The sequence below is a fragment of the Calliopsis andreniformis genome, unplaced genomic scaffold (assembly GCF_051401765.1).
Source record: "Calliopsis andreniformis isolate RMS-2024a unplaced genomic scaffold, iyCalAndr_principal scaffold0022, whole genome shotgun sequence".
NCBI classification, from domain to species: domain Eukaryota; kingdom Metazoa; phylum Arthropoda; class Insecta; order Hymenoptera; family Andrenidae; genus Calliopsis; species Calliopsis andreniformis.
Genome location: NW_027480432.1, coordinates 2323536 through 2346452, shown reverse-complemented (window position 1 = coordinate 2346452; position 22917 = coordinate 2323536). Strand labels below are relative to the sequence as shown.

General features: G+C 52.6%; 1 protein-coding gene across 1 annotated transcript; it reads left to right on the top strand.

Annotated features, from left to right (window-relative positions):
* Positions 1 to 4262, top strand: LOC143186649 (uncharacterized). Its single transcript, XM_076390356.1, has 7 exons — positions 1 to 74; positions 129 to 131; positions 205 to 257; positions 1029 to 1150; positions 1209 to 1345; positions 3340 to 3486; positions 3822 to 4262. Exons 1-6 carry the CDS (start codon positions 1 to 3, stop codon positions 3386 to 3388), a joined length of 438 nt encoding a protein of 145 aa, XP_076246471.1. The 3' UTR covers positions 3389 to 3486; positions 3822 to 4262.
* Positions 4263 to 22917: the final 18655 nt, after the last annotated feature.

The following is a 22917-nucleotide window of genomic DNA, read 5'->3' as shown; positions in this document are numbered from 1 at the left end:
ATGTTCTTTATCAAGTTGCAGCGCTTGGAAACTTCTTCTGAAGTGGAATTATTTTCTAAGCATTTGAGGTCTCAGTAAGTCCCTTAGAAAAATAGATTGACAGAGCAGCATTTTCTTTCGAGGTCCAGACTGTCGACGCAACGTCCCAGAATAGGACAGACTTTTGCACCAACCCGTCTAGTGATCCAACGATTTAATCGAGAGACGAAGGCGCGCGCATTTGTCCACCGTATCGGCGCATAGCTGTCCAGCTAACGGTAAGCGTTGTACAGGCAAAGCTCTGCTTCTGTCGAGCGCTTATATTTAGACCGTTTATAAATCGCGTGTCGATAGTATCGGCGTGACAATAATAAAGGTACGGTCTCGGGCCGTTGCGTACTGTCCAGCCGCTAAACGATCGAATCCATCGAATAGGCTAATGGTGGGTCACAAACTCGAATGCAGCTTGATGGCCGAGGTTGCTGAGCTATCGAGCACTCGGCCAGATGAAAAATCTCTTTTAAATCGTTCGTCTAATTGCAATTTGACGAGCCCGTACTGGCTTAGCCGGAGGCTTCCGTGCCAGCGATCCAACAGCGGATTGTTTTAGGACCCATCACCAGCATGATCGATGATGTGCTGTGGCTGCTCGCCGAATTTTATGAAGATCCTTAACCCTTGGCAAATTAAGGTGAGGTTGCTTAGGAACCTCAGTACTGATTCTTCAACACGAGTAGGACTATTTCAAATTTAAATCTGAAAATTTGAATATTTGAAAATTTGAATATTCGAAAATTTGAAAATGATTAAATTTCAAGTAAAATTTACTACTGAATAAAAATTGCAGCCACTCCCCCACAACCACAGGGTCCAATTCCCTCGATAATGGCAGCGGACTAAAAAAAATGTAAACGGTCATCGGGAAGAAGTCGTTATCGTTTTTGTTCTCGCGATTTATTCGATAGCAGAGGGGCTCGAATTCCCTTCCTTTTTTCCCTTCGCTCCCGACGAACGCACGACGTTCCTCACCGAGTCGCCTTTGTCCCCAGAATCGAGAGGCAGGAGAGAGCGTATCGGAGAGGCGAAGGAGAGAGAAGAAGGATCGTTAAAGTCGCTAGTCCGATTTATTTATCGCGAGAAGAAAGGAGGCTTAGCGGGGATCGGTTCGAAGGTTGGTTCATTGAGCGTCCGGTGTCTGGATCAGGGAGTGATTGATAGTGATTTGGCAGATAGGGATCGGAGAACGCGAGGAGGTGTGCGCACCTGACGATGCGCGCGCGAGGAAGGCTAAGACAGTCGAAGGGACGAAGGAAGGCCGAAGGTGGCTTCTGCGGCCCTCGGAAACTCGTGGAACCTATTATCCGAGGTGGGCAACTGCTATCGGCGAGCAGCATCTTCTCGTGTGGGTGTCCGAATACCCTTAAGACCCCATAAGTCGAGTGCCACCCCGCCGAGAAAACCGCCCCCGCGGACCGTTCGCTAGACACCTCCTTAGACACCCTTTCAATTTCCTATATGCCCGATAATCATCTCGACCGGATCTCACCGCGGGTGGAACCACCTATATCCTCTCTCCTTTCTCTTCTCCCTCCCCACGATCTCTCGCCTTTTCGCCGCGAACCTATCCTCGCTTTTCTCCGAGGTATCGAGGACATCTTCGCCAGACATAATTGGAAGTATCGAGATCCAGCGGCCAGATAAGCCGAGACGAGAATATCAGAGGCTCGATCCAGATAAATTACGATCGAGCCCGAGGGTGACAGTCGACGGAAATGGTCGGTGAAATCGGCCCGCGGGCCGGAAATCGCCTCGAAGGCTCCTCGCAACGGTCCCCTCGCTGCAGAGAGGAAGCCGCGACGACAAAGTATTGTTTCCCCCGCGGCCCTCCCTGCGTAATCTATAGCCCTTAAATTTTCTAAAGTACTCAATCACCCGGTGTATTTTTATGCAAACGCCGTCTCACGAGGATCCCCCGAACCAGCCGAGGCCTCACAATAAAGCCGTGACGTATGAATCTACCGGCGACATAAACTTCGCGCGCATATTATTAGCCGCTATTCCACGAGACTTATGCGAAGCCCCCTTTACCTGAGACCCTCGACTTTGCCCACGGACCCGATACGCTTGGGGCTCGATCGAAAGCCATTTACCCTAGAGCCGATACGCGATTTCATTCTTGAGAAATAGTGCTGGAACGAAGGTTTAGATAGCGAGCTCGAGTTTTAGAAAATTTTGAAGACAGTTCAGTGGGATAGACGCGGAGAAAGTATCATCCTAGTCTCGCGAGAAGTCCTCAGACAAGTGTTGGGGACTTCTCCCGGGACAGGAATAATAGAATAATTCGAAGAAATAGCGACGAGTAGGCACCGTGAATTCCCCAGATAACACGAATCCACAGCCCATCGCAAAAAAAACCCCGAACAAATTTTCCCCGCGTAAACTGTCCAATAACTAAAGCCCAGATATAAGGCCCATAGCTCTCCATCTCTTGTAACTACTTCGCGCTGCTGCGTTCCATGACATACGGCACACGTATCGAGCACGGAGGGCCGAGGAACGCCACTGCTATAAAGAATATCCGAGAGACCGAGAATAAAAGCGGCTTGACTTATTTGAACCACCACGACGGAAGGGAAAGAAACGGAGACAAGCCTGGGTAGCGAGAGGGAGAGGGGCAAGGGGCACAGGGAGCAGGGGAAGAGCAGGGCCGTGGGCCAACCGCGAGGCCCCGCAGCCACGGGGACCAACAGCCGCAGAAGCGGTGGCCGAACGCTGCTATATTGCTCGACCTTTGCGATCCGAGCACGCGTGCCCACACACAGTGGTTCGCGTATCAGACAGCCGCGAATGGGGGACCGACGATTCCTCGTATCGATTCGGGTCGTACCCTTGACTTTGATTCGCTGAATCGCGCTGTCGACGCTAGTGGGTCGTTGACCATGGGCCTCCTTCACTCTAGCTTTTTCTGGGATCCTCGCTGGAGTCTAGAATCTAGGAGACTCGGGAGGCAGAGGTAGTTCTTTGCTATAGACTCGTGGATCGCTCGAGTTTAGAAGGAGACATGTTCCTGAGATCAGTTGGGTTACTGAAAGAGCCTCGTGTAGGTTGTAAGGTCTGTAGGTAGGGGACTCTATCCTTCGGAACCTTTAACTATTTAATTTGAGATCGAGAAGAAATCTAGGCCGAGATCCTGATGATTTTACTTTCCCATTGTGAACGAGGTGTACCGGTGCGCGAGATAATTGAAAGATAAATCGGCTCGCGTACAGAAGCAGTAGTATAATAAGCTCCGTCACACCTACCGTGCCCACGAGGCCCGCTTTTCTACGAATTAATTTCGACCTGTTATATCGCGATTAGATCACGAGGACCCAGTGATCGACGGAGGGCTCCAGAAGATCGACCGTGACGTTAATTGCAACGCTCGAGCTCAGAGGACTCGGAGGCGTATCTGAAGGCCCGAGAATCAAGGAGTCGTGAACGTGGAAGACGTCCCACTAAGTGATGGTAATTATCGTAGAACCAGTGATTTTTCGCAGGCTATTTTTAGAGGCCTAGTCAGGTTATCGAAGTCGCCTGTAGGAGACTTCCTATACCCGCGAAATCCTTGTCCTTGTCCTTCTCCCACGCGTCAGCTTCACTAAGCTTTCTCTCGCGCGTCCAGATTCCGCGTTATCGGTACCATTAGGCCTCGCTGGCTGACGCGTCATTAGGAAGTTGTGCAACGTCTGTTTGGAAGTTGTCAGGCCGTACTGACCGCTTTCGTAACGCGGATCTGGCTTTTAAATTCCCTCGTGTACAGGAACCCGCGGCGTGCACTCAAGTCGATTTTCTGTTCGCAGGACTAGATCGGAAGATTTGCGGCGCTCGTTCCTCCTTCGCGAGCCGCAGAGGCGCAAATCCTCGCGCCGACTACAGGAACGAGAAGGCGAGAAAGATGAGGCAAGAGGTCGAAGATGAAGAGGCGAGCGACGAGACACAGCGGATCCTTTCAGAAGCGGCAGTGTTTATCGACGTAATATTTGCTCGTGTGTCCGCGCGGTAAGCGGCTTACGGTGAAATTTGTTTAATTTTCTCGAGTGTTAATTTTATAGAATTTTTTCCGCAAACCTCGCGCGTTCGCGACCCGTACAGGACTGTGGATACAGGGACACGTGTTTCGAAGAGATTGCGGATTTTTTTTAACCCCCTCCCTCAAGTGGGATTCTTCATAAAATGCAGATTACTGTACAATGTATATTGTAAAGCTGTTCCCTTTAAATATACTTGTGATGTTACTCGAAGATTGAGTTTCGATATACCTTTAACCTGAGTGCAGAGGTGTTTGGTGATAGCTACGAATTTTTTTATAATTTTCAAATATTTAAGTATTCAAATTTTTAAATACTCCAGTTCTTCTCACGAATAGTGTCACAACCTTTCCCCCAAATCACGACTATATCAGAGCACCTCTGTGTACCTATAATACAGTTACAGCAAGGAAGATCGATGGAGCTCATCGACCACCGAAAGAGGTAGTCTTGTAAATCTCAGGTGACCGCGTTCTCGATCGAAAATTCCAGCGAAATGTCCTTTCGAGTTGCGTTATCTGAGAGCGTTCCATGCCCCGTCAGACAGGAGAGCGACGTCGCGCCTTGGTCCGTCACCGCGTGAAAATCGAGTCCACCTTCGAGCGGCGTCGCTTGTCCAGAAACGAGCTCTCTCGAGGTCGTCGAGGCCTGGAAGCCTTCGAAGACGAGGAAGTCGTTCGAAGGACCATAAAATCGATCTCGATTGCGTTGGCGACGATTAACTAATTGACGCAACTCGGCCTGTAAACGGCACGCGCGAAGTTAAAGACAAGTTGCCTGGCCTTTTTTTCCACTTCGATCTATCTTATCGTTCCTGCTGGATTTATGAATATTGCCTGGCGATTCATTGGTCATTTATCGAGAGAGTTATCGCGCGGTGCATTACGCGAACGATGGGCGCGTAGGTGGGCTCCTCGCGCGGCCACGTCGAATAAACATCGACACCTGAGATACGAAGGATATTCCCTCTCGGGGCGTTTCGTCGAGCCGCGGTTCGTTCATTAAGCCACGCGCGTTTCAATTAATTCCATCTATTAGCCAGCAACCGCGGGGAACGATTATGGCGCGCGATTGGAAAACAGGAAGAACCGGGGACCCAGCGTGCCAATAATTCCATTAAAATCGCCTGGCCCGGATTTTCCTTCTCGTGGATTCAATTTTCCGCGAGCACGAGGGAGCGTTAAAATCAGAATCGCCAGCTGGCCGCTCGTAATTGTTTTCGTTTAATAAACCAGCAGACTTTCGTCTCGATATCGGAAAGTAATAAAGCGATTTCGTTGAAATTCATAACTGACCCAATGGAGAGGAACACACTGGCTTACCACAGGAGGTAAGTAAAACGAGATGCATCAACAACGATCCCATCGATTCTGTTTTTAATAACAGCGCTGTGGAAGGCTACTTTGATTGAAATTCCCAGCATCCACGGGTCAAATCGGGCCGATGGGAGGAGAGAGGAGGGCAGGAATTTCAAAAACATAGCAAGAAGCTCCGTTATTTCGAAAGGTAACCGAGCTGGGTCGTTTGACCCTGGAGAGACACGAGGAATCGTGCGTTTCGGGCCTCGAGGCTACGATCGCCGTCTGACCCACACACAAGAGAATTCCACCTAGCTGACCTAACTCCATGGTTAACGTCGCACCCACACGCTCGGGACGAGCACACGTGCGTCCCAGGCGCCTACGCGACATTGCGAGTTTTCTGCGTTTCGCGTACATAACGGCTCGAGAGCGATGGAATTTCTCGCGCGATTGGGCCTTAACGGTTCGAACTTGTTTGCGAAGGGTTTTGCTGTTTGGCTGACGGCCGCGACGCTCCCCTTTGTACACAGAGGCCTTTAAAAACCTTGCCTTTCGAGTCCTGAAGATCTCGTAATCTCATAGATGACCTATGGGCTTCGAAGCATAGTTTGCACTGCACCTTCTCTGTTATGCAAAGTCAAGTGACATTAGGAGAAATTATTTAGCAGCAGAATGCTCTACTGAAGTGGAGTAATGATTCGCCTCACCGAAACGATGCATCCGTGTAGTAGCCCGAGCGAATGAATTTCTCGTCCGAAGGCGCATAAATCGCATCGCGAGCGGCAAATTTATTAAGCGCGCGTAATGACAAACACGCGCATACATTACGTGGCTGGATGCCGCGGCTGGTCGGCGCTGCCTGGCTCTCGGGTTTCGCTCGAGCGTTGCAAGCTCAGTAAGACGTCAACTCGCATTCTTCTATGAAACCGCGCGTCTCGTTTTGTCACGGTTAATGAAGTTACCAGCTCCGTTCGAGTAACAGTGTGTAACGGGCTTTCGTATTCACCGGTCAATCCGCATTAGCATTATGCCGTCCACCGATCTGGTAGCTACAGTCCCCCATTAATCCTTCACCTTCCACGCGGCACCATTAATCACCGCTTTATCATTTTCCTATCGTTTTAATAGAATACGCCGACGGGACCGCGTTCCGCAACTTTTGACCTACATACGACGCTGTTTCGCCTTCGAGTGACAAGTGCGGCGATTTAAAAACAAAAAGGGGGGAAAGAAAGTTCTAGCTCGCTGCGGCCTTGATACCGATCGATCGCCTGTTATTATTATTTCAGTGGCTCAAGAGGCACTGTGGCCTAGAGAACTTAGCGTCGAATTTACATTTCAAACGTGGTACAAAATTGAACTTTAAAAGGGTCATTAGTCAAGATTTCCAAAATTTTCGAACCTTCCAGATTCTTCAAGATTTCTCGGACCTCCAAAATTCGCGTTCCTCGAGAACTCTTCGAAGCTAAATCAAGGGTCTTTAGCATAAAGAGAGTAATCGACTTAAACAGAGAGGCAACGAGCAAAGGAACGAAGGATGCATACGCAGCATACATTAGCATAGGTTTGCTAGGCACGGGCTGTTTCATAGGTGGTTAGTTGGCACGCGACCGTGAGAGGTTCGACGTAACGAGTGTCGACGGAGAAGGGATTTCGAGCACGCAACGCTTTTTGCCGATGCTCTAAACAAAAGCCACGGGGCCGACGATTAGCGCGGAAGACTTCGACGCGTGTCTCGTGCGCGCATAGTTAAGAGGAAAGCCTGCAGAGGTGGCCTAGGACCGCGACGAAAAGGACCGAGGCTCGGCAGCCACGAGGTTTTAATGTTATGCGGGATTCCCTTGGCCCGTGAATGAGACGGGGGAAAGAGCGAGCGAGCGTGCATCCGAGAGAGAGGGGAGGAGAGAGGGGAGGAGAGAGGGGAGGAGAGAAGGTCTGGGGCCCGAGTCTCTCCTGCTCGTAGGAAGCCGTTAACCCACTTGTTCGTCGTATACTAATGAGGATGAAAATGAGATGACTGCGTTTATTTTAATTTCATCAGGTGCAAAGGACGTCGGCCGTACATCGCGACAGCACCTGCTCGGCTCGTGCCGACCTGCGACGGATCTCCGCGAACTTTCCTCTTCGGTGCCCTTCGCTTTCCCTTTCGTGGTCATCGAAACACCGAGGAGTCGCTACGTTTCCAAATTATTCCGACTTCCCCCCGACGCGAACTGACTAGAACTACCGAGGCAGGAATTCTTCCGAAAAGCCAGCGCATCGGTTGATCTGGAGGAACCCAGAGACAAGCGAGCTATCGAGAGAGGGAAAAAACGGTGGAAGGAAAAGCTCTTGGCATCGTCTCTCGGCGGTTACTCCTTTTGCCTAACAATGGGGAGCGGTCTCCCTCTCTCGGTCTGTTACGCTTTCGCGCCGATTGGTCCCGAACCGAGAACTCTGCATCGACGCGAGAGCCCAGCCACGGAGGAGATAGACCGAAGGCTCTTTACGTATGCACGATTGTCTCCCCGAGGGAGGGAGAGCAAAAGGAACCAGAGAAGAGAGCGGAAAGAGCGTCGAATAGCGAAGGGCCTCGGGGGGTGGGGAACCGCGAGGGGGCCGCAGGAAGGAAAGGGTTTTGGCATCCATCCTCACGGTTCGACGGCGATGCCTCGGAGACGACCATCTATCTCAGGGGTGTGATCTCTCTGGCTGGCCCCCCTCTCGGAGGAGCAGGAACGGACGCGGGGGTCACAATGGTTTGCATACACTTTCCCATAGGGATGACACCGCTCGGATGTATACCTGGACCTTTAAACGCCAGCCGAGGAGAGAAAAGGGATACGTAACGTATGGAGATCTATGCAAAATCGCGCCGCGTACCTGAGCAAGGTTATATCCGTCCGATACCACGGGTCACCCTTTCCACGCCGTTTATTGTTCCAGATCGGCTGGAGAAGGGTTGCGCGCTAGCCCCTACCCTCTCCGCCCCTACACCCCTTTTCCACGGGCCCGTTGCCTTCTTCCTGGCTCCTCTCTCGCCACCCTTGAATTTTAAATTATGCAACGACCGGGCCACTGCCTCTGCGGAGACCGAGAGTGCGAGAGAGAGAGGGGGGCTAGAGTTCCGAGCAGGCTGAACCAGGTATATTCAAATGGGCATATTACCTGGGCTCTTCCTATTCAAACAGCCGAGCTGCCTCGTAAACCCCCTCCTCCTGATCATCGGAGATTTATAATAAAAGCAACGCGCCGTGCCACCAGCGAAGACTGTGGGAAACATTCTCACGGTGTCTCTCGCTTCCGCCTCGCTGTTTTGCCTATCAGGCGGAGCTGAGCGGGAGGGGGGGCAGGCTAGGACCGATGCGTTTGCATCCGCCGAACGATCCTGTCGCTTAAAGGGTTCGATCTCTCATGGAAAACCGTTGAGGCGACTTTTCGGTTCACTCGATACCCAACGGACTTTCTCTGATCATCGGTTGACCCACACTGTCTTCCGATGCATCAGGTACCTTCGATCGTGACCGTTAAACGACGCCTTGTGCAACGGTTGGGCTTCAAGATGATCTGTGAAGAGTGTGAAGAGGCAGGTGACACTATTTATCTGTTGAGTATTTTTAGTTAAAACCCTTCTGAGTGAACTACATTTTCCTGGCAAGAATATCGTTCGCAAACCCCACGTTAGCAAGGTGTAGACTGTTTACTACCTATCCTTCATTTTTATTATCCCTCATTTCCTCGTATCTTAAAGTTATTTAGAGCGAACGAGTTTTTCGCTTGCCTCACACTGAGCTGACCTTAGACCTCTATACCCTCATGCAAATTGTAGCAGCATGTTATATGCTATAAACTCGTAAGTAAACCGCGAGCCTATATCGAGGAGTGTGTATGATCAGGAGCTGGTCCTACGGTGGGTTAAGGTCATCCCCCTCGTCGCGGAATTGAGAATTAATGCAACGCATCGGGACAGGCTACCTAAAGCCAGGCGTAATATGCAAATGTCGAGGCCGGCTCGCGCCTCGAAACGAGGAAGAGAATGGAAGATCCCCACCTCGTTCCTTTCCCTCTCTCGTCCTCAGCGCCGGATCAGCATCCCGAAGAAGAGAAAGAAGGAGGCGGAGGTGGAGTCGATGCAACCTCTATAACGCGTTCCCGTACGTGTTCCTTCTCCTCTTTTCGACTTTTTCTTTCCCTCGGCGTATCTCCGTCGCGCTCACTGACTCTTCCGACAGATAAATAATTCATCGAGGCTGCATGCTTTATGACGATTATGCTAATCCACGGTGAACCTGTTACCACCGTTTACCCGCGCGCATGCAGCCTGAATGGACGATGCAGGAATTGTGTGCGCAGCCGATCCTTCGCACGCGTCCACCCTGGACATGCGCTCCTCGCCTTTCTCGTCTTTCTCGTCTTTCTCGTCTTTTCCACGGGGCCGAATCCCTCATAGCGGACAGGTGCGCGAGGAAAGGCTCTCGAAATGTGGGAAACCGCTGACCCACTCTCCCTTTCTCCCTCTTCCCACCTACCCAGGCCCTTTTCTCCGTCCTTGGCACAATGACCCCACAAAAGGCTTCGTCTTCCGTCCATTAAAGTTGCATCACTCCGAGCGGCTGGTCCAGCCGATATTTATCGCGCGATGGAAAAAGCCTGTCAGCTTATCGTCAAACGACACGCTCGGCGATGTCCCGCGGTACATTAAGGACGTTTGCCCGCCGATTCGTTTGATTTACGCGCGAAACCGCCGACGGGGGGAAACGGGGGAAAGGATTTTCGGACACGCACGCTAAGTAGAACGCGTTCCACTTCGTCGACCGTTTCCGTGGCTGTCGGCAACACCTGGCGGCTATGCGCGATACACGTCGCGATTTACGAGTCGCCTGGCGGTTACTCAATCCTTTTCGAGCGGCATGGAAGCAAGCAGCTCCACCTGCTGCTTTAATAAATAAATAAAGGCTCCCGCGAAGTGTCTCGTCGTTTAACGAACCTGTCGTTACAGAGGGAAGACAGTATAGCGCGATAAACTTCGCGACAAAGTATCCCAAGAGCGTCGAGCTGGAATCGCTGTCGTAAAGCGGAGTCGTGGAGCGATTTCTCCAGGCGTGGGAGGATAGTCGAAGAGGGAGGGTTTTCTGGACCAGGAAGCCTTCTTCGCTGCCTTTATCGCGCTCCAGCTTCCTCGACTCGTCGTTATTAGCACCGCCAGTTATACAGGACTATCTAATAAATTGTTCGGGGCAGGGGAGCTCGAGCGCGTGTGTGCGCTCGCGGTTAGACTCGTCGAGCGTTCGCGTGGCTTCTGTGGACTTTGCAGATTCTCGCCGAAAGCAGCACGCTTCGAGGCAACTCGAAATTCAGTTACCTGAAGCCTCTCTGGAGGACGAAATTCCGATTCGTCGCGGGCCGCGCGAGAAAGTTGTAAACGCGTCGCGGAGACGTCTGTGTTTCGACGGGGAGCGTTCCGATTGCGACAGCGGCGTTACGCGAGACCGCGCGACCAAGAAAAAATATGATCCAGCTTGCAGCGAACGCGGCACGTTCACCTGAAAAACCATGACACTTCCTCCAGGTGCGCGCGACCTGTTCCAAAGGTGTCTCCTTTTTGCCAGCGAAGGCCTGTCAATGGGAGACACCCGATTCCTCGAAACCAGGACATCCGACCGTCCCATTTCTTTTTCGATTAGGATCGGAGGACGAGCAGAGAGCTCATTTGATACTGGCGCAACTTGCAGCGAGGAGAAATTTTCATTGATCTGCAGAGTGAAGTATTTCTGCAACAGACACCTATTTGAAATTTTGAATATTTGAAAATTTGAAACCTTGAATATTTAAAAAGTTAAATTTGCTTGCCCAGAACTATCATATGAGATCAACCATTACGTCACTCTATGTAATCTTATAAACCGAACACACACTGACAAAGGGATGCTCCAGGAGACTTTGTCAAGTAATTTCTGGAAGAAACCGAAGGACAGATAGGGTTTACTCGAAGGGTTCGATTGGAGCCCATCGCAGCTCGCACCCCATCGACATGAATAAAGCAGGTAGAGCAGGTAGAACCCCAGCGTGCTCCATACGTGAGCACCCTGTTCCTCCAGGTGACTGGGTGGTGCCTCGAGACGATCGACACCAGCAAGCAGCACGGTCCTCGGGGGCAAAGAGGTAAGCGTATCGGCCGATGGCTTCGGCCCGAGTTAATGCGTCTCTTTTATTATACCGCGCAACTCGAGCTCGAGGCAGACCTGCGGAACCGTTTAGGGAAATTTCCTTCCAGTGTTATTCAAACGAGGGTCCAACCGAAAACGCGGCCCGTCCGCGATGCCCCACGTATGCATATCGATCATTCTTCGATCGAATGAATACGCGAAAGAACTGAATCAACCCTTCTCTAGCCTCTCAGGAAGGTGCCAACGGTTTTTTTTCGCTCGTTCTCAAGACGACACCGATTTCTCACTGGAAACGGAATCCACGACTCTGCCTCGACCTAGTCTTCCGTTGGTCGAGCTCATTCGCTTCTGGCGCCGTTAAACGAGCGCTATTCATCCAGCTTCGTTCGTCTGGTCACGCGTGTAAACATATGAGGGTCGATGAGAAACGAACAGGGAGGCGTTCGGATTCAGAACGTTACTGGATATCCAAGATCCAACTGCCTCCACGAATTTTCTGGCCCAGTGTGTGCGTGCCGCCTGCACTCTCGCGCCCAGAATCCCTCTCCCACTGTTTGTGTTTGAGAAGTAAATTACAATAATTGAATAGACGGCTAATTCCCCTTTGGTTTACCGTCTGGTCCCCCACTGGCCCGTCTTTTCCACCCTTCGAAGGCTAACATAGGTCGGCTGTAGTATCTTTTCTGGGTGGAAATGTTGCTATTAGCTTTGCCTCTCATCGCTACTATCCGTGCTGCAGACTGTCGTCGATGACAGCGGCCGCGAGAGTTTCCTTGGCTCGCTAAGTGGAACGCGAGCGAGCGCTCCTTGGTGTTTTGAAATACCAGGCTAGGATTTCCGAAGGATTTATTTCAAGAAGCCGTGCTCGCGAGTCGCGCGAGTCGCGCGAGTCGCGCTCGGTGACCGGTCCTCATAACCGGACACACTGGCGCGGCATTAGATATACGAGCGAAACGACGGCGCAGAAAAAACCAGAGCCAGGAATGTCACCTGTTTGTGCAAGTATCGACATTATCCCATTGCGTCGCGATAAAATCGAGCTTAAAAGCAAAACAGGATATTACTTAAGCGCGAAAACATTTTGTCTTGAGAAACGCCGGCGAATGATTTATGTCCCGCGGCTTGACGTCTTCACGGGCACCGAGATATACGGCATTCCCTCGTTTTTGCGCCGATCCTTCGCGGGAGTCGAAGGGAAAGGAGGATATCTCGGTGGTCGGCTCGTTTTCCGAATCCAGGAATTAATCGTAGGAATCCTCTCGCTCGGTATCGCGGCTTTACGAGCTCGTAAAGGTGTTAACAAGCGTCCCCGTCGTCCACTATAAAATACGCCCGTCCGTACGGTGTCGATTCCGCCTGTCGATGGATCGTTGAGTGCCTGTCGCGATTTTTATCTCTCGCCGCGGATATCTCAAGGCTCCCGGCGACCCAGCCAGGGAGGGACTCGTTTCTCGCGGAAAATTTCGAGCTCGAGGAAACGGGAGAAAGAGCGAGGAAAGCTTGCCTCGACCAGTGACGTCAACGAAAAGAGACAAAGAAGGTCGCTGCGTGGCAGAGTTCCTGCGTAGTTCTAAGACGCTCTCGCGCGCATTGTACACAGCCGTCGTGGGCAAAGGTGAACGCGGAGACGCGAACGGACACGTATTTGTAGAGGCAGCTGAGAGAGGGAAGGAGAGAGAAGGAGAGAGAGAGGATGAAGTCTGCTCGACACACAGACCATCCGACGAGTGCCATTACCTCAAAGATTCGTTCCAACTTCCACGTATTCGTTATTTGTTTGCTCCTCTCCCCGACTATTTCAGCGGGGACCACCTTCGCACCGGAGGGGACCACTCGCTCCGAATACCGAGAATTTCGGCAGCACCTAGACCCAGGGCCAGAGTCGCCCCCGGTAGCCCTGGTCCCTCGAATCAAGGTCACCCCGCGCGACCAGCAGCACAGATCACCGTGTGTCCCTAGGCTCTGAAACGAAACCTAGCCTTCCCTCTTAACGCCGACCGCGCGCTCTACGTGCCTCGTCGTCGTAAATTGCGACGCAGAGCGGTTGGACTTCGTTACTGCAACCGGTTCTTATTTGTACCAGACGCATCGATATTGCGCGAGCGACGATCGAGGGCCGCGTAGAGAGAGAAAAGGGAGCGTAGGATCGATCATCGCGGCGCGAAAAGCAACGAGGGCCGAGAGTTTAGCAGGATTTCGGCGAGGCGGTGGCCGACGAAATAGCGGCGGGGAATGCTCGCGGCTAGAGGCGAGAGAGGGCCCCAGCCTTTTGGGACCTGGTCCCCGGAGTACTGGCGACTGGCGATTATAAAGAACAGTAAAAAAGAAACGAGAGGAGACACACCGGCAGAGAGAGACGAGAGGAAGAGGAGCGGCGTATAGGCATCGTCGTTGGCTGCGTTTAAAAAACCAGTTGTGCGAGCCGAGCCGACAGCGCTCCGCTGGGTTAGGCACCGAGGAAACCGGCGAGAAGGTGCCTTCGCGTGGGCCGCACGGCTCCTATAAGGACCGCGGGGCCTCTTCCGAGCCCTTCAAACCAGACGCTTCTATGCTTTCTTTTCTGCCTGGCTAGGAACCCTGCACTCCACTTTTCGCTCTTTCCATTAACCCAATCGACTTTCGCTCACCGATACCCTCTCGCCCGAGGGTTGTTGCCGAGCACCAGCTACAATCCTGAAGCATCCTCGCAGCAGATGTAGGGTAAGTGTATCTGATACTGGACATTAGCTATCTCTTTGGAAAATCAAACGGGACAAAGTGACTTAAGTAGGAAAGTAAAAAAGGGATTCCCTGCTGTCGCGTTTCATTTTTCGAAGATATAGCTAATGTCCAGCACTAGGTACACGTACTCTACTCAGTGATGGTCTAGAAGTTGTAGAGAAGTAGTGGAGAGGGAACTCTAGCTAATCTCTCCTCTGCTAAATCTCTGCAACTTCTAGACCATCACTGGCAATATTCAGGGTTGCCATACGAATTCCCTCTTTGGGTATAGTGAGAAAAATTGGAAGGTGGGAGAAGAAATAACTGGTCTCCTATTGGTACAGGTCTAGCTTTAGACCCCAAAAACGACAGCTGTTATTTCTCCCCCACTTTCCAATTTCCCCTCTACAATTCCCAAGAAGGGAATTCGTATGGCAACCCTGGATCCTCCGCGGTTCTACGAATTCCCGAGGCAGCCCCGACGTGCTGGGCCCGTTGACGATGCGCAGCGATAAAATCCCAGTTGCCGTCTGCCCTCGTCGGCGAGACAGAAGAACGTCTCGTAAATCAGGGCTCCTCGTGCTCCTTTTCGCTGACGAAAAACGGAGGAATACAGGATTTGCGGCATTCGCTGCGGCAGAGAGACACTGTCAGGTGGGACCGGTGACGTCACCGTTGCCGCGAGAGATTACGAGGAGGTGCAACCGAAATTATGCAAATACGATGCAAATCCCGGAACGCCGTGACGCTAATCCCCGTCACAATATTGGAGGTAATTGGTCGAGGGTGTTTGGCGTGTTCTTTTTCAGCAGCGATCGAGGAGCCCAGGAGCACCGCGGGACCGGAAGTCCCTGCCACAGTGTAGAGTTTACGACAGCGGGGCACGCTGGTAGCGCGGGTATTTGAAGCGAAATCGACGCGTTCGACGCCTTCCTGAAACGCAAATAAGCTTCGCTCCGGACCTTCCACTCTCTTTACGAGCGGCTCGTGAAAGCTGTTGCACATGGCAGCGACGGGAGGGAAAAAGGTGTGTTTCACAGGGAGCTCGGAACCTGTTCGAACCAGCGAGCCGCGTGAACGTCGTTTCGACGCCTCTGGACTCGATTATCTCGGTAGATCGTCGTTCGTGTTCGGCCCTTATCGATCCTCGTACGGATCCCGTGGCGCCGAACGCTCGGGGTGGAAAGCGAGCCGAGGGGAGAGGCGGGCGTTCATTCATGCCGCGGTGGAAGAAGAATTATCTCGGTCGGCCCGTTATCTGCGCGACGTACGTGCGTGTACACCGCGCTGGAAGGTAGTCACGAACTCGAAAGAGATACCGGCGCGGTTCCGAGCGGAAAGCAACAGAGGCCGAGGCTCGGCTCAGAGGGAGACTGTGCCCACTGCCCAGGCTGTTGGACAGAGACGGCGTGTGTGTTCGTGGGGGTTGATGAATGACGGGCGGTTAGCCACGACCACGCTAAAGTTATCTGGGTAATCTGAGGAGGCGAGGTCCCACTGTCTTACGACGAGTTTTATTATGGTGTTTCTGCTCGGCAAGGGCGAGGTCAGCGCGGGCGTGCGTTGCGCCGAGGCCTGAAAACGAGACTGGGTCAGCCCCGGTTGCATCAGAGATAGCCAACGTAGGGCTTCTTGCCTGCCCTCCCTCGCAGTCGACTCTCGCGAGACATCCTGAAGCGAGGACCACGCTGCCACCTTCTACGAGCTCGAGGCCTTGACCTACTATTAGACCAGGCCTGCCACCATCTTTCGTGTCACCTGTCGCGCTATTTCGAGTGATGGAAAGCGACGATTTCACCGAGGATTTCCAGAGAGGAGCGACATCTAGGAAACTGGGGAACTGGAGCAAACTTTTTGGGCCCTGCGGGATCGGTAAGCTTGCGAACAGGAGACACAGCATCCCTGTGGAGTCTTTTCCTACAGCTGCCTCGGCTGGTAAAGGGTTCCTTCGAGGGAGACCCAAAATACCTTGGGGTGGGTCTAGGGAGAAGCTACTCGATATGCCTTACCGACTGTGATTTCTATTTTTTCTTCACCTTGGATATTACATTTTTTATCTGTATCTAATGGTTGTCCCTCCCATCGATAATTCCAATTATCGTCACAAGTGTAACATCCTAATAACCATATTTACCTCGCCAGACCACGTCGTGATTCGCCTCGCTTTTTCTCGCCGCCGCCCCGAGACCTAGGAATCGTCCAAGCGTTACCAGGAAGTAGCGAGAAGCTTTAATGGGTGCAATTATCCACGGCAGAACATCATAATTTCTGGTAGCATCGCCTCCAGTCCTTTCAAGAATCCGCTCCGTCGTCATCGCGTGATCGGCCACGCGCTGAAGTCAGCCGCGAGCTCTACCCCAGGATTCTAAGCTGGTTAGAAGCTGGGGCGTTCTAGGTTGGAGTATCTCTAATCTAGAGGTCGAGCCCGAGGGTCAAACGTGGCTTAAAATCGGCACAAAGATTTCCAGAGCTCGGCGCCGGGTAAACGACTAGCGCAAGGGCTGTCTGACCTTTGCGAAAGTCGTCTGGCGAGGAACAGCGTGTCCGATGGGCTGCGATTACTCGCCAGCACGCAACCACTGTATCTCCTACGCTTTTTTCAATTCTTCAAGAGAGGACAGATTGGAGGAATATCGAGCTTTGAGAATATTCAGAGATGAGGCGATTGAAAGACTTCGCTGGACTTCGCTGGATATTATCCAGTGCAAGCTTCTTCACTCAGAATTTGCTCCCTGAATCTCTAGAAAATTTGCCCAACAGCAAGCGAGTGGTCGAAGAACACCAGCGTCGAGGCTCAACGTCGACTCGATCACGGTTCAGTTTTTGCGCGCGAATCGACCTTGTTGACGATGACGTCAGCGAAGACGCGAGCTTGTCGAGCATCCCGTGGATTTGCTCGCTCGCGAAACCAAGCCGGACAAAAAAGGTACTGCGTAACAGGCAGCGTTACAGAGATACGTGCGTCCACTGACAAGAAGGTCGACCGAAAAAAAGTGCCAAGAAAGAAGGAAAATCCCAAGAGACTGTTGCGTCACGATCCCTACGAGCCTTTCGTTGTTTCTTCTCCCATGCCGGAAGCTCGAAGCTGACTCGTGAATTCTAGCCTGCGTTTCCAAAAAGAGAGAATATTCGACCCTAGTGAAGGGTTACATCCCGTAAGACAGTTAGAATCAATCGAAGACTTAAGGCTGGAGGATTCGAAACGAGCAGCCCTACCATACACAGCCGAGATGGGCCGAAGAAAAGGAGGAAATTCCTCGGAGAAGTCGCGGGGTCGCGGTGTTGTGTACACCATGCGTTTACTATACGCTTACCGACACGCCATTCACCGGACCCCTATGAATGAACACGGACGAACGCGCGCGATGGCAACTTTATACGCTGTAACGCGACCAGGCCGAGCGGTTCTCGGACCAAAAGAAGGAGAAAGAGGGCCCCCGTGCACCGCGGCGGGATAGAGCGGACTGGAGATCCTCTCTCGCCCACAGCTCGGGAGAAAGAGAGAGAAAGAGAGAGAAAGAGAGAGAAAGAAGAGGGGGAGGGAGAAAATCAGACGTAGAGGGAAGCTTACGTGGATATGTAAAACGTATGCACGCACACGGCGAGCTCGCCGAGCGGTTTCACATTGTATTATTATTCAATAGCGATAGAGTAATTGATCCCGAGTCTCCGCGGCGAGGCAGCACGCAGTCGCGGAACGCGTGCGTGCGTCTGTGTGCGAAGAGCATGCAAAGGAGCTGGAGAACCAAGGAGACGGAGTCGCGTCGTTTAATGAGTTTGATATGGGAGGGACGTCTCTGCCGCTTGTAATCTTCATTATTCACGCGATGTCCCGACGCGCTCGATGCTCTACCTGCCCGCGGTCCGATTGCCCAGCGATTGCGAGAGACTGCTTTGACGAACCGATGCGACGGAGTTTGGTATGCGATATGAGCTTCTAGAGTACTTGCTTCACGGTGCACCGTCTTCTAAGTTCCACTTCTAATGGAAGCCAACTGACCATGCAGGTATTTGCATTAACGTGCTTCCAGAGATGCGATCCTCTCGAAAGCTAGAAGTCCATAACGAGGAATCCTTGTAGCTGTCCCGATTTTAGGAGAAATAAAAAGTTGCACAAACCAGGCGCTAATTTATTCCTCGTTCGAAATACCATCGTCCGCCTTTTTTCGTCGCCGAAACGACAGCATCGACATTTCGGTAAAAGCAATCCTCCCGCGATGATTTATCGATAGATTTCTGACCTTTAAACGCGGGCTCCCCGTGTTCCGTTCCCAAGACCCCGAGGTGGTAGACCACTTGTCACGTAATCGCGAGTAGTTATACGGCATCCACTTTCGTCGAGGCAGAATCGTCCATTGGAAGCGAAAGGTACGAGGCGAGATACAGGTCGAGCATGTATATTATTGTGTATTTGTCAGGCTGCGGCAACGGGCCCTCCCATACCGAGTCTTCGCTCCTCCTCCGCCTCCTTCACCTACACCTTTTCCGTCTCCCTTCCTCCCTTCCTCCCTTCATCCCCCCACCGCCTGTGCACGCCGTACAACCTGCATTCCCGTAAGTATAATTCCCGCCGCGTTGTTTGTATGCACATGTAAATGCACGGGGTATTGTGTTTGCCGATGCCGCGCCACCACGACGCGCTCCGCGGCCACTGGAGGCGTTAAACGCTCGACTCGAATTCGAAACTCGAATTCGATCGAGGAGTCTCTGGGCACGATGCATTAGAAGTCTTTTAACACTTTCTTCCTGGAGACTATGGATTCTCTGATGATCAATTTAGGTTTAACTTCGTGCCAACGTAGGATGATGGATCTACGGAGAATTTGTAAAAAAGGATGCGACTTTTGAGAGAGTTCAGCTCAGACTTATGGTAGGTCCACTGTGATACTATCAAAGGTAAGTGTAGGACCCTCTTCTAACGAGGGATTTTGTCTTTTCTCGAATGCTTCAGGACTTAAACCATTGCAAAGGGTTAAATTCTTGCCACGACTAAGAATCTAACCATCCTTGCACCCTCCAAGGTCTACTGAAATCTGTAGATTCTGGATTCCTCGGAGGAAAAGGGAATATCGCAGGATCGACTCCTCGGTAACGATATCGCTGGGCCACGAGGCACCGGCTCTTGTGAGGCAGACTTAACACCAGCCACGTTGCCAGCTGAACCATCCCGGGGCCCGACAACAGGAATGCCGTGTGTTAAAATGCCTTCTTCGGCTGTGTGTTCGATTCGTGTGCGCCTCGTGCGTCGCGAGCCTGTGTGCGTGCGAGCGTGCGTGCGTGCGCGGCTGAGTAGGATGCGTAAAACGCGCGTCTGCGTTCTCCCCGTGCCCAGCCTCGGGCCCAGCATCACCTGTCTTCCCTCTCCCCCCTCTTCCCCCTCGTTGCCCCTCGTCGCCCCTCGTCGCCCTTCCGCAGCCTCCTCATCCCCCCGAGTCCCCCTCGGGGCCCCCTCCCCAACCTTCTTTCATTCTCCGCTTCTTTCTCCGGCCCCCCTTCCAGAAAGAAAGATAATAAAAAATCCCTGGAGAGCCTCCTAGAAGACTAGCTCGATTTCGGATCTTCGATTCTATAATACTTTCGGTGACGTTCGCCTGGCCCTCGGTCCCACCGTGGAGCTTCTCTCTTGCTTCGGTTCTGCTGCTTCAGGAGAGTGTTTTTGGCTCCCAAGCGCAGACAGCTCTCGATCTTTTAATCGGCTCGCTGGAATCCGCGCTGGCTGCCCCCGGAATTCGGATTATGCGCGGAGATCTGCTCAATTTCCGGTGCCCGTGGCCGACGGTTGTTAAGCAATTCCTGCGATGAATTCCGTCGCGGATGGACGTTCTTGCTCGCGCGCCACTGAGGCGGTATTAATTTCAACGAGAGCTGAGACAGTTCTGTTGTCCGCAGCGTTCAAACTCTTAACGAAGGATTGTGATTCTTCTCGATATGCCTCTTGGTTGGGCCATAAGTTTATAGTCGCGCTTATGGTTCAGTATTATGGGGAACCATTTTGAGTGTCACTGTGTTCCCTTGACACAGACTCACTATTTAGTGAGGAACCTGTACCAAAGGACAGTCTTGAGCTTTCGAGGTCAATGCCTTAGATAAGTACTCTCTTTAGCCTCATCGAAAATGTACCTATATCTGCGAATTGATTGTTTTCTGTCGAACATAGTATCGAACTCAGCACGAGGGAATTTCGTAGACGCATAATCACTCCCATTGCACTTCGTATCCAACAAGAATCGAGGTTGGTTCACGAGCGAGGTAGCCACCGGCAGAGGCGAGCAGGATTTCCACGTGTTCCACGGGGCGCGTGCTTGCGTTTACGGTGGTTGCGGTTTTGCGGTTTGCACGACAGCATCGTCGCTCCTCTCCCTGGTCTTGCCTACCGCGTCGAATCGTTTCTTGCACCCGTACATCGGCGCAAGATCGTTAGCGATCGCGAGGGTGCAAGGCACTTGCGGTCTGCGTTACTGTCGATGCCAATCCTCGTCGTTTATCGCGAGCGGAGCCGATATCGAAGTACCGATTGATTTCGCGCACGAGCCCTCCGTGGCACGAAAGCCTGTAATTTTTACTGAAGTTCGAAGCGAACGGTTCTCTTTACCTCTTCACCGTGGCGCACTGGGTCCAGCTATTCTCGGCAATGTTAAAAGCCGACTCGTTTAAATTCCTTTTTTTTCGTCTGCGCGCGGTACATCCCACCCTTTGCTGCGGTGCACCTTCAGAGGTCTGCACCTACTCCTTCGGGCCCGTTTCAGCGCGCTACGAGCTAAACGTGCCCCGCGGGGGCCCACGGGCCGACGGACCCTCGACTGGCTTTTACCCTTGACCGATCTCCCTTCGGACGCGTCTTCTTCGACAGGGCTGGATCTACTTCTGCTCGAGCCCTGCATGAACCTTCCCTCAATTTTCTCTAGTCTCCCTCCTGGGGTACCGATAATGAACTAGGTCTTAGATAAAGCTAAGGTATGCTTGAGAGAGATGTCTGAGTCTATGGGATTTGTCGAAGCTTCAAATGAGATAATTGTGAATGTTAACTATATTCCCATAACATTCATATTGATAGTTATATTGATAGAAAATCCTGCAGCGAGGAATCCCAAGCACTCCGCGCCCGAAGTCATGAACTTATTAATAACACAGCTCGTCCATTCTTCCGCTCGATGTTCTCACAATGCCACTCGGCGTCGCTTTCTCGAGTCGCGAGGCGATACGTAACGGCGCCGTAAAGTAGTCAAAGGTTAAGTCGCGTTATTGTCGTCGGCATGAGCGAGTGCAATTTATTAGGGTTATTATTCGAACGGCTCGGGGGTAATCGTAGGATTACGATTTCGCACGGAGGAGCGGAACTGCCGTACCTTTCACTTCCAACGAGAGGACAGGGATAATAGCCGGGCGATAGTCAGTGTCGTCGGCAGCGCGTACGTAACTCGTGAGTCGGCGCTTCGAAGGGATAGCTGCGTTTCCAGGCTTACGCCGCGAGCAGCAGCGCAGAGAGAGAGAGAGAGAGAGAGAGAGAGAAACAGAGAGAGGCCCTCGACCTCGGAGGAACACTGTTACGTGTCAGGTACCATAGACGTACGCGTGAATAAGTTATGGTCGGTCTGCCATATCCACGAGGCAGCACGCGTGCATCGGCATCTCTCTCCTCGCCTCCCCAAGAGGACGACGTGTTTCCTAGTATCCAAGACGTTAACCTTGTACACCGAGCGACGTCGGTGCTTTCGAGCCCACGTTCGATCCTCTTCGGCGTATACCGTTGTTTTAATGGCGCTGCGCCGCTGACGAAATATCCCCGTGGAGCGAGTCGTTGCTCCATCGCGAGAGTGCCGTGCCGCCTCGCCTCGAGAGAGTTGCGCAAAAATTCGGCTCTCGAGGGGCAGCGAAAAGGGAGCCGCGAACGAGAGCCGTCGAATCGTCGATGAATCGTGGACGAAACGGAGAGAGACTGGGTGGAGGCGAGGGCGAGGAGAGGACGACGCGACGGAGGATACGGACGAGGGTGTCCCAAGGACTCCCCATCGCGAACGGTGGCGCGAGTTATTTCTCCGGGACGTAATTCACGTCGGAGGGGGGCCCCCGGGGCCCCTCTCGGACCCCGCCGCTTGCTCGCATTGTCCTCTCCTCCCGAGGCGCACCTTTGAGCTCCCGCATTCTGCGTAGCGTCACTTTATAATATTTACAGCCCTCCGCCAAATTCCTTCCGCGCCGTTTTATCTTGGTGACGGTGGGCCAAGGGGGAGGAAGGAAGGCCCCCGTTGGTCCCGAGGGAGGGGCCCGATCGGGGCCAGCGGCGGGCCTTTGCTCGATTTTCTCCTCTTCGATCCCCTGGCCGCCGTCTCGGCGGAAGGAGGGAAACGAATTTCGGGAAGGGCCGGCGACTGGGCAAAGGAAGAGGAAAAGGAGGAAAGGAGAGAAAAAGGGAGAACGGAGGAGAGGAAACGAGGGAATCGTGCATGCGTCTTCTATTTGTTAGGAGAGGCTTCGTCGGCTCGTAACCGCGGCCTCTTATAAGCCCCCGATGGGGCCCCAATCGGACACATGAAAGCCAAAAAGCCGAAAGTTGTCGTTGATCTAGTGCTCCACCGGCCGCTTAACTAGGGCCCGATACCTTCGGATAAGCCCCCGATCCCCCCGTGGCCATCTCGGGCCCGGGCCCCATCGACGTTTCGACTGCGGGGACCGCCGTCATCTATTATATCCGCCAACCACCCTTTATCGGGATTCTACGCC

Bases quoted from the DNA above. Each gene is read 5' to 3' on its own strand.
- LOC143186649 (XM_076390356.1), top strand. From the start codon at position 1: ATGTTCTTTATCAAGTTGCAGCGCTTGGAAACTTCTTCTGAAGTGGAA. The intron at 258-1,028 runs GTAAGCGTTGTA...CTTTGTCCCCAG, and splicing joins GCATAGCTGTCCAGCTAACG to AATCGAGAGGCAGGAGAGAG. The intron at 1,346-3,339 runs GTGGGCAACTGC...TATCGCGATTAG, and splicing joins CGTGGAACCTATTATCCGAG to ATCACGAGGACCCAGTGATC.